Below are 11708 nucleotides of genomic sequence, written 5' to 3'. Positions count from 1 at the left end.
TTGATTTTAGTGATTAATTTAATATGTAAATAATATCTTTTATGAATGATGAGAGTTGAATTGCAAAATGCAAATTATTAAAGTCAACCTTCAAAGTCTACCCCTGGAAAGATGATAACGCCAGCCATGACCCAACACTGTTTATCCTTTGGGACCGTTGGACTGTTCAACAATATTTTGTTAGTACTGTTTTACCAACACAAAAGGAAAAAATAAAATAAAAATATTGTTAAAACACGGTGTTAGGCAAAAAATTATTATCACTTAAAAAAAAATAATTTATTTTAAGTAAATAAATATAAGATAATATTATTATTAACTTATGAAGTCAGATTCAATATATTAGGAGAAGTTTCTAATTCATTAGTAAAGAAGCAGTTTTTATACAAAATTTGAATTAAGCATGAATTATAGGACGTGCTATATGCAGGAGCAGTTATCAACATGGAGCATTAAAATTGAATAAAACAGCTATTTATTTAACTTTTGAAATTCACAAGAGATGCGGGAACAATTACAAGAAATTCAAAATTTTCGCAAGTGGTGTACAAATGGTAACTGTTAGCTGACATTAGGTTAGTCTATAAAAAGAACTTTAGGAAAATATTGTAATCAGTTCAATTATTCTTGGAAAACACTTGGAGACTCAAAAACGCTCTCAGCCTCCCTGGCATCACAGAGTAAAACTGGAAATCTTAAGTAATTCCTTTGAAGTCTAAACTCAAACTTGTACTTTATTTTCTATTTTTAATCAAAGTTTTTTACTTTTTATTTGTTCTTCTTCATCTTCTTCTTTCTTTCTCTTTTAATTTCTGCAGTTTACTTTGCCACCGGTACTTTGCATTTATATGTTTATTTGTTACTTTTATTCCTTTTAATTTTATTTGACGTTAAAATTGCGACATTGAGATACCCACATTTTTATTTTAAACATTAACAAAAATTTGAGTAAAACAAATTGGCACGCCCGGTAGGACATTGTCAATAGATTGTAGTTTATAAAAAAAAAAGCAAGAGTTTTTGAATTTGCATGTGGTTGCGCAGTGGTAAGTTCGTGTATCCAGAGCCAAGGGAATCAGCGTCAATTGACATGTCAAATACTTCTGCAGCATCTTCTTCTACTTCTAGTGATGAGATTAGAGGAAATGAACCCGGAAATTCTTCTGTGGTTTCAAACGCAGAGCCTACCTTGATGTCAGTGAGGCATGATAGCGTTGGCCATGCCCATACAGGATTAAATGCAACTCACATAAATACCGTGGGGTGGCCGCCATATGGCTTGCCACCGGGGTATGTCCCCTCCATGGTGACACAAGGATTGCCTGTGCTTCTCTACTCAACTTTTCAAAATTCTATTTATCAAAATCCATATGGCATGTCAAATGTACCTGTTTCTGGGGCGTCAGGTTCACACGTATCACAACAAAATTTTTCACATTCTATTAATACAGGAAATAATAGTGCATCTAATTCTACTACATCTACTGTCACTAGGGTAGAAAATTCCAGACCTGTATTTCCTGACATGTCAAGAGCAATGCCTGTTAATCAACCTAGTCAAACTGTGGGATCTTTAACAAATATTAGGCAACAGATGGATGAAAGCCACCATGATCTAGTAAACATGTTAACTCATCAAATGGTGACAGTTTTAAATCCTCTTTTAGAAAACACAAACACTAGAATTGAACAATTAAATAGGTAAGTCAATAGGATTGCTACTGTGGTAAATTTAGAAGAAAATGACAACGTGGGTTTAAGATTTGATAATGTCAATCAGAACGGTGGAGCAATTCCTAATTATGATATTCATATGCCTAGACATGGTCAAAATGCTGACGATATGTTAGAAAGACTGAGGCAAAACAACTTAGGGGGCATTATAATCTAGCAAAAATGTTGAACAAGTTTTAAACCGTATGGGATTTAATGTTGGTTGCTTAAATAGGCTATATTTTGTGTCTGCTTTTCCTGAATGTGTCCAACAAGCAGAGCTCCCAAGGGGTTGGAAAATTCCAAAATCCCTTACAAAATTTTCTGGAGAAGAAAATGAGTCTACAGTAGAGCATATTGCTCGATATACTGTTGAAATTGGGGAAGCAGTTTCTAATGAATATCTCAAGATGAGATACTTTCCTTCTTCTTTAACAAAAAATGCATTTACATGGTTCTCCAACTTGAGACCAAATTCTATTCATTCTTGGGCGCAGTTAGAAAGAAATTTTCATGATTAGTTTTTCCGAGGTGAATTGAAAGTTAGTCTTATGGATTTATTCTTTGTCAAACGTGCAGAAGGAGAATCCATTGATACTTATTTGGCGCGATTTAGAAACATGAGAAATAAGTGTTTTACTCCGATTCCGGAAACTGAAATTGTCAAAATGGCTACTAATGGGTTAGAATTTGGAGTTAGGAAGAAACTTGTCAATCAACATACTTTAGATCTTTCCCAGTTAGCTGAAAGAGTAAGACATATAGAACAAATTAAGAAAGAAAAAGAAAATTTTAAAAAGGGTTCAAAAAAGGTTGCATATGTTGATTGTTTTTCTGATAGTAGTGATTCAGATGAGAAAGAGATTTATATTGCCGAATTACGTGGGGGTCCTCCTTATGTATGCAAATCTTTAAAGCCTGTTAAAGGAAAAGAAAAAGTTTCTTCTTATTCTAAAGTTAAAAATAAGACTTATTCTTTTGATATTTCTAAGGCAGATCAAATATTTGAGGTTTTATTAAAAGATAAGCAGCTTATTTTACCTGAAAGAAAAAAGATGCCTATAGCTGATGAAATAAAGAATAAGAAATTTTGTAAGTTTCATCAGGTATTTTCGCATACCACTAATAATTGCGTTCGTTTCAGGGACTTGATACAAAAAGCAATTAAGGAGGGAATATTGAAGTTTGAGGATAAAATTACTATGAAGGTGGACACTGAACCATTTGTTGCTGACTCAAATTATGTCGAGCCATTCAATTTGTCAGTCAACATGGTAGAAGTTGATGCCACAATAGTTAGTGCTAAATATGAAAATAAGGACTTGAGAACCTTTGAGCAAGATAAGAAGCCAGTTTATCCTCGTCCTGGTGAGGATCTGTTAGATTTTTTGTTGAGAATTAAAGAATCTCACAGCACCATCGCCATGTGCCCAAAGTGCAATGCTGTTTTTGACAAGGAAGCTGCAAAAGAGTTTGAAAGGTACAAAGATGAAGAGAAAGAAAAGGCTGAGTTGAGAAAGAAGATTGCTGAAAAAGAAAATGAAACTAACGAGCTAAAGCAGAAAATAGCCGAGGGAAAACAAAAGTTGGGTGGTCAAACTCCTTTGAACAAGTGCGTCAACAATACTGGGGTACAACCCGTCAACCAGAAGATGAAGACTGTGGTCATGATTGATGGAAAACCTGATGGATTTTCTCAAAAGAAAAGAGTTCCTCCCACCAAAATTTTAAACAATAAATGGGTCCAAAATGTGAGAAATGTGCAGAATCAACCTACCGCTTTTGCAAGAGAAAAAAACAAATGGGTGAAGCCTAGACCTTTCAATCCCAGGTACTATGAGTCTCAGTTATGGAACATGAATCATGCACAAGACGGAGGTAGTATATATATTCCAAAAAATGTGCCTATTCCCTCAAAGCCAATTTATTCTTGTTATAATCCTAACATGCAGCAGGTTCCTAATTATTCTCCTTGGCCAAATTGTCAAAATATTCCAAAATATTCTCCATTTACAACTTTTGAGTAGAAAGAGAATATACCTGAGTATGTTCCTTTGGATCCATACAAGGGACACGGAGTAGATTTTCCTCCTTTGCCAACCATGGCCAAGTCTGCAGAAACAGGCAATTCTTCTAATCACCCAAAATGCAATAAAAATGTCAAGAATAATCTTGCTGGAAAAAGGGTAATGGTTGAAAACAAGGGAGAAAAGGATGAAGATTTAATTACTGATAATTTTGACACTGGTTTTGATGACAGCTTAGAAGCAATATTTGGTGTTAAGCAACCTATAGCTGTGGTGTCAATACTGCCTGAGGAGTATAGTCAAGTCCAGGAAGTAGAGTCATTAGAAGATGATTGTTATGATGTCTTCCCTGGAAGCGAATGCTTATTGCTAGATGACAATATGTGTGGTGGAGGATTATTTGAGAAGCCTACTGAAAATGATAAGGAACACTTGCGTCCACTGCATATCAAGGCTCGTGTTAATGGAAGGATAGTCAATAAGATTTTGGTTGACGGGGGAGCTGCTGTTAATCTCATGCCTGAAAGAATGATGGGAAGGCTTAGAAAGACTGAAAAAGATCTGATTAAAAGTAGCATTGGGGTAACAGATTTTAATGGGAGGACTTCTTCTGTTAGAGGTGTGGTTCTGCTGTCAATTGAGGTTGGTTCTGTCAATAGGCTAACTCTATTTGCTGTTGTTCCTTCTAAAGCTGATTTTAACTTGCTTTTGGGACGTGATTGGATTCATGGAATGGGTGCAATTCCATCAACTTTACATCAAAAATTAATTTTCTGGAATGAAGATGGAGGAGTGGAAGAAGTTCCTGCTGATAATAGTACATGTTACTATGATGAGATGCATGTGGAGTTCAGGATGTATAATTCTGGAGTCAAGCCACTGACAGTTGACACCAAGGCATTTAATCTTGAAAGTATTGAGATGTGTAAAATAGATATGAATGGTTTTATTTAAAAAAAATGCATCAAGTTTAAAATCTTGGACAAAATAATCTCTCATTGACATTTGGATATGTACTTCATAAATACAAAAACCTAATTGACTTAGAAATTCAGTTGAGTCTCTTAGCGCTTGAAGTCAAAACTATTATAATGTTAGTGTGGAGATTTTATAGGATTAGAAATTTTATCAAATTTAATTGACACCTGGAGTTTAACATATGAAAGAAACGACTTCACGAAGTTAAGATTTTGTTACTTCTGAAATTAGGAAAATTGTGTCAATTAAAACAATGAAAGTGTGTGTCAAAAAACTCTTAATTGAAATATTAAAGGTCAAAACAAAGGTCAATTGATACACATTTAATGTACCGAAATTAGAACAGATATCATTTAACACACTTAAAAATTTCGTACAAAAGAATAGACCTCATTGACAGTTCAACTATTAATGTAAAAAAATTTTATAGACTTAGAAATTCTATTAAGTCTATTTACTAGTAGGCATTTGATCTGTCAAGCGGATGTGTCTAAAATGTCAATTGACTCTCAATATAAAAAATAAGAAAAATGTCAATAAACAACTAAGTTTTCTCACTTTCAATCATTGCATATCTTCAAGTGAGAAATCTTGGGGGCATCTTGTTAGGCAAAAAATTATTATCGATCACTTAGGAAAAAATAATTTGTTTTAAGTAAATAAATATAAGATAATATTATTATTAACTTATGAAGCCAGATTCAATATATTAGGGAAAGCTTCTAATTCATTAGCAAAGAAGCAGTTTTTATTCAAAATTTGAATTAAGCCTGAATTATAGGACGTGCTATATGTAGGAGCAGTTATCAACATGGAGCGTTAAAATTTGAATAAAACAGCTATCTATTTAACTTTTGAAATTCACAAGAGGTGCGGGAACAGTTACAAGAAATTCAAATTTTTCGCAAATGGTGTACAAATGGTAACTGTTAGTAGACATTAGGTTAGTCTATAAATAGAGTTTTAGGAAAATATTGTAATCAGTTCAGTTCTTCTTGGAAAACACTTGGAGACTCAAAAAACGCTCTCAGCCTCCCTGGCATCACAGAGTAAAACTGGAAATCTTAAGTAATTCTTCTGAAGTCTGAACTCAAACTTGTACTTTATTTTCTATTTTTAATCAAAGTTCTTTACTTTTTATTTGTTCTTCTTCATCTTGTTCTTTCTTTTCTCTTTTAATTTCTGCAGTTTACTTTGCCACCGGCACCTTGTATTTATATGTTTATTTGTTACTTTTATTCCTTTTAATTTTATTTGACGTTACAATTGCGACATTGAGATACCCACATTTTTATTTTAAACATTAACAAAAATTTGAGTAAAACACACGAAAAACGGCAAATGAAATTCTTATAAAATATTGAATAAAACTGGAGTATGGAGTTAAAAGGAAATATTTAACATTTCAACTTAGATAAATTTATGTAATTGTTATTTTATTTTATGGGGGAGAATAAATCCTCTCAAATAATTTCTATTTTATGTAGTTATTATTTGTTACGGACTCGATTCTTGGGTCCTGCACCCGGAATGGCTTTTGATCTGGATATCTAGGAGTTGATTCCACTCCTTTTTTAGAAGGCCTAAATCGACTTCCACATCTTTTAACCAATATTCAAATTCAAATACCTCCCTTATTTTAGTTAAATAAGATAAGATGAGATAATTTTTACTAGCTATATAAAGGGGAGACAGAGGCCCCTCAGGTACATCATTCATCCCTCATATCTTATACTTCTCAGATCCATTCTGACTTGATCGTCGGAGTGTCTTTGCAGGTACCACCCCCCATTGCTTCAGTCAGATAATCCTACGACTGTCTCAATCCGCAAGTCTCCAATCCATCTCACAATTTATACCGAAAACATTCAGTACATTGGCACCGTTTGTGGGGATTGCAACGTCGTAGCAGCATGGCGGATAACTCCGAGGAGCAATTCCTAAGCCACCACCACAACCCACACACATGAAGACTAGTTTTTTGGCATGCTTGGTGAAGTCTACGTGCCTTTTGTCTCTACACAGGTTGAGATGGCTTTGGGAAGGTAGAAAAAATTTTAAGATTCTAAATCCATGACTAAAAAGAACATTTAATTGAGCGATTCAAGAAACAAATGATGGGTTGCAGCTTATTGCAGGTTTGAGAGGGGTATGAGGGGGAGGAAGAGGGGTCGATGGCGAGTATGGGGATAGCAAATAGAGGGGATTTGAATAGAGGAAGGCCACAGGAAAAGAAAAGGGGAATGGGAAATGTAATGGTGAACAATGAGAGAGGGGTGTTTGGGCTGCAAGATGTGATGAAAGTGTTGGCGGAGGTGCTGGAAAATAGGGGATTTGGAAAAGAAGTGTGGGAATAGAGGTGAGGTTGAAGATAAAAAGTGGGGTAATTTGAGAATTTTATTAAAAAATCAACAAAAAATTAGAATTTTGGTATTTTTGTTGTACGGAACGTATATTTAATGGTACAACGTTAGTTTCCTTCTTTGATGGGTACTTTTGTTCGCGCTCGTAAAGTTTATCGGTATAAATGGTTGTTTTTCCATAAAAAAAACAACCACACATCTCTTTCCTCTCCCACCTCCAATCGCACCGTACTTCATCTTCTCCAGTTAGCTCCATTGTTGGGAGATATCACTGCCGCACCCAACCGTGGCAATCGATCTTTCGTGGAACGAAGGAGCCACCACGCTTAGCATCGAAATTGATATCCACAACACGCACAACGGAAGTTCCTTGGCGGCGTCATTGCACCGCGCGACCTAACGCCGACCTCAAACGGATGTCTACCGACGCCCACTCTGCAACTGGTGCACATAACGAGCAGTGCTATAACCATTGTTTGCCACCAATTGCAAAGTAACGCCGTTTGTGCCCGTTACTGTTTACTTATTTTTTTTTAAATTTTTTTCAGGTTGGAATATGTAATTGATGATCAAATGTTTTTTTTTCATGATAAATTGATGTTTCTTTTAATGTACTATCACTTTTGTGGATTATTTTAGGGTACAGTGGCAGCACAATGGATAAGGTACCGGCGACGCGATGAGAGGGGATGAGATGAATTTTACGTTGACGAAGTGGTTACAAATTTAAAATTCTATTTTTTAAAAAATTATTTTTTTAAAAAATAGTTACAAATTTAAAATCTTATTTTTAAGATTCAAAATTTTATTTTATAATAATTTTAAAAAATTGTTCAAGTTGATTGATACTCTAGTTGATTAGATAGCGAAATTGATAAAGTTTCTTCTTCGATCATCTTCTTTTACATTTCAGAATATATATGTTGCAGGCGGCCTTATATTTCAGTTTGTGGCTTTGTGCATCCAGTATAACATTTAAGATCAGCATCCAAAAGAAATTAAAAAGTCTGCTTAAGCAAAAGAGAAAAACCTGTGTCCCTTCCAATTTTATAGGCATTACCAAAATTCATGTTGGAAAACTTTTTTTGTTCTTATTATAAGCTTAGAAATAATCAAAATCACTTTATACACAATTCATCAGATATAGCAGTGTTGTAATTGACCGCCTTTCAAGAATAATAAACGCTTCTGAACTTATAAAACTGACGAGCTAATAACAAAAGAGAGAAAATCCAAGCAAATTTGTTATCAAATGATTTTGTGGTAGTACGAAGACTGAAGTTGACCGTTTAGACACCAAAACTATATACTAGAGACCAAACACAAGCGAATAATGTAATCGAGGTCATAAAGATACAACCAGCCACTAAAAATAACAAAGCATTATTTATTGACGAACAATTCGAATTCGAACAACTTTGTAAACATAAATAATCTCCCCATTAATAATTGGAGGAAGCTTCATCCTTGTCAGTTCTCAGGCCTTTCGGAATCTAACTCCAAATGGCATATCACTGAGTGCAAGATGCCTATTCCCATCGCCATCAACATAAATCCCAAGGTCCCTGCACATAACTTTGCAATATTTGCAGACTTTAGGACAGAACAAAAAATTGTAGTTACTTCCATATTTCTGAATTTCGAACCAGTTGCTCACAGTTTCGCGCCCCGGATTGCCTTCAACTCCACCAGTGGTCACGAAATATAAGCCTCTTGATCCATCAAATTGGTCCAGCTTCCACACTGTGGATTGAACGCAAGTTGTTGCAGCGGAGAACTTGATGTTCAAATCGGTGGAGACTCTGATAACACCTTCTTTGGAATCAGAGGGTGCAAATTTCAGTGGCATGGCACGGTAACTGTCGACAACATCAAATGGGCATGTTCTGTTTCTAGCACTGGCAAGGGCAAGTCCCCCACCACCGCCGCCATTGCTATTGTTTTTGATAGATGGAAGAACAAGGTAATCGATACCTGTTCGAAGGTTCTTACCCGTTATGTCTAGGACTGGTTCGGATGCAGAATCACCATCCCATGAAAGGATTAGAGGTGTCAAGAGAATAAGAACCACGCTCATGCAACTAGTCTTCATTGTTTTCTAGGCTTGGAAACATAAACCAAAAAGAAAAAAAAAAGGAAAAAAAAAAGTCTTTGTTGAAGGCGTGAAATGACGATAAGCTTGATTGAAATTTGATAGTGTGTCATGGATTCATGGTTTTTTTTTTATTGTTTTAGTTTTTTACATAATATTATGATTAGACCACTAATAAATCCCTCGGAAGTCAACTACTAGTGCTTCTTTGGGTGGCCAAATTTGCCTATAGTGTCCCATTTTGGTTCAAAGTTGAGAAGCACCAATACTAAAATATTGTACAGCGTATGTTGATAAGGTTCGGTACGGCAATGCTTACCTATGGTCAATTTCAGAGGATTTTCCGTAGAATTTCAAGAAATTACGTACAAGACGGTGAACAGAAACTAGGGGTTGTAACATGCACTTTATCTGCCGGTACCTAACCTGTCTTTACTTAGTCCGAGTAGGATTGCCAACTCGATTTATAACGAGTAGAATAAGGTGCAAGGTAGAATTTTTGTGCAAGTATGGTGTGGGTTGATCCTTAATCCTATCCGACCAACCCGCACTTTATATGTGTATATGTTATATGCTTATATAAAAATATATTTTAAGTGGATGTTGAACCAAAGATCTCTCACTAAATGTAAAAAAATCATTAACCACTAAAAAAAATCATTAATTAATAATTTAATATTATTTTTTTTTACATAAAAGTCAATTCAATTTTAAATTATCATCAAGTTATATAATAATTTAAAATCACATGTGTTTGTGCTTGCATCTTTTAAAAGTTAAGTGTACTTTTGAAAGCACCTACGATGGAGCTTTTTAAAGTTTGCTTGTTCTTATCAAAATTAAAAACTCTAATACAACCTCATATATTAATTAATATTCAAATTTAATTAAAATAACGATAATTTTAAAAAGCTCCATCGTAGATGATGTGTATTTTCGGAAAACGAATTCCAAACACACAAATCTAACCGGCAAGTGCACCGGGTCGCATCAAGTAATAATAACTCACGTGAGTGAGGTCGATCCCACAGGGATTGAAGGATTGAGCAATTTTAGTTTAGTGGTTGATTTAGTCAAGCGAATCAAGAGTTGATTTGAGTGGTTTGTATTCGACAGAAGCTAAATTGCATGAAATTAAAAGGGAGAGGGACAATTGCAGTAAATTAAAGAGCAGAGAAGGTAAATGTGCTGAATCTTAAAGAGCAAGAAATTAAATGGCAGAAACTTAGAACGCAAGAAATGTAAATTGCAGAATCTTAAAGTGCAAGAAATGTAAATGGCTTGAATTGTAAAGGGAATTAGGAAGTGGATTTGCAGAATTTAAACAAGGAAAAGTAAATTGCATTAATCAGACAAGTAGAAGGTGACTTGAATTGAACTGGATCTAAAACGGAAATGTAAATGAACTTGAAAAGCTTTAAATAGAGAATTTAAAAATGCAAACTCCAGATCTCAAGACCCAAGAGACTAGATAACCGAGTCTAGATCTCAATGCCTTCCTAGATCCAAATGTAGAATTCAATTGCAAGAAATTAAAGATCAAAACAGAAGAAAACTTGAATTTAAATCTCAATTCTCCAATGGTGCAGTCAAAGAAACAGAAAGAGATCTCAAGGTGAGATTGAGACAGAATTTCCCCAATTCTCAATACCCAAGACTCAAGACAAGTGTAATTGAAATTGAAAACAAGAAAACTAAGAGGAAGAGAATTCAATTCTCCTCTCCGAAACTCAGAAACTCAAAACAATTCAAAACCAAAAGCTCTCCAAAACTACTCAGCCAAACTCCAAGGAAAGCTCTCTAAAAACTTAAATCCTAAGCTATTTATAAACTTTCTTCAAATGGTCTTCAAGCCTTGAATTGGGCCTTTGCTCTTGATAGAATTGGGTTGATAAAGGCCTTGGTTGATTGCTCTTGGAGTTGGAGAAAGATCCATTGTGAACCGGGTTGTAAATCATAAAAGCTTGAGTAAAAGTTTGAGACTTTTTATACCAGCTGCCCTCCTTTTGCTGATACCAACGTTTGGGCTAAAGTTTGAGGTCAAACTTTTGCTCAAACGTTGGTTCCCTTGTGTATATGTGTGGCGCCAACGTTTGCCAAAAAGCTTGAGGCAAACGTTGGCGCAAGCTTTTCTCCTCCAGGGTGTTGTTTTTGTGATGCCAACGTTTGCCAAAAAGTTTGAGGCAAACGTTGGCTCAAGCTTTTTCCTCCAGGGTGTTTTTAATTCTTCCAAAAGTTTGAGCTAAAGTTTAAGGCAAACTTTGGCTCAAACTTTTTTCCTCTGGGATGTTTTCAACTCTTCCAAAAGTTTGAGCTAAAGTTTGAGGCAAACTTTAGCTCAAACTTTTTATTCTCTCTTGCTCCTAGCCATTCCTTCTTCCTTCAACCTTCTTCAAAACTCTTTTCACCTATCATCAATCAATCAAAACAATCAAAGCTATGCCCCAAATCATAAGATTGTGTTTCTTTCATAATATATGACAATTATAGCACAAAATCTCATGAAAGTGCATTAATTCATCCATGGTTGATTGA

General features: G+C 35.0%; 1 protein-coding gene across 1 annotated transcript; it reads right to left on the bottom strand.

Moving 5' to 3' along the window:
- On the bottom strand, positions 8418-9559 carry LOC107634532 (miraculin-like). Its single transcript, XM_016337983.2, has one exon. It carries the CDS (start codon positions 9171-9173, stop codon positions 8559-8561), a length of 615 nt encoding a protein of 204 aa, XP_016193469.1. The 5' UTR covers positions 9174-9559; the 3' UTR covers positions 8418-8558.

The sequence above is a fragment of the Arachis ipaensis genome, chromosome B03, assembly GCF_000816755.2.
Source record: "Arachis ipaensis cultivar K30076 chromosome B03, Araip1.1, whole genome shotgun sequence".
Lineage (NCBI taxonomy): Eukaryota > Viridiplantae > Streptophyta > Magnoliopsida > Fabales > Fabaceae > Arachis > Arachis ipaensis.
This window is presented reverse-complemented; position numbering and strand designations above follow the sequence as displayed.

Coding starts and splice junctions, on each gene's coding strand:
- LOC107634532 (XM_016337983.2), bottom strand. CDS start 9,173: ATGAAGACTAGTTGCATGAGCGTGGTTCTTATTCTCTTGACACCTCTA.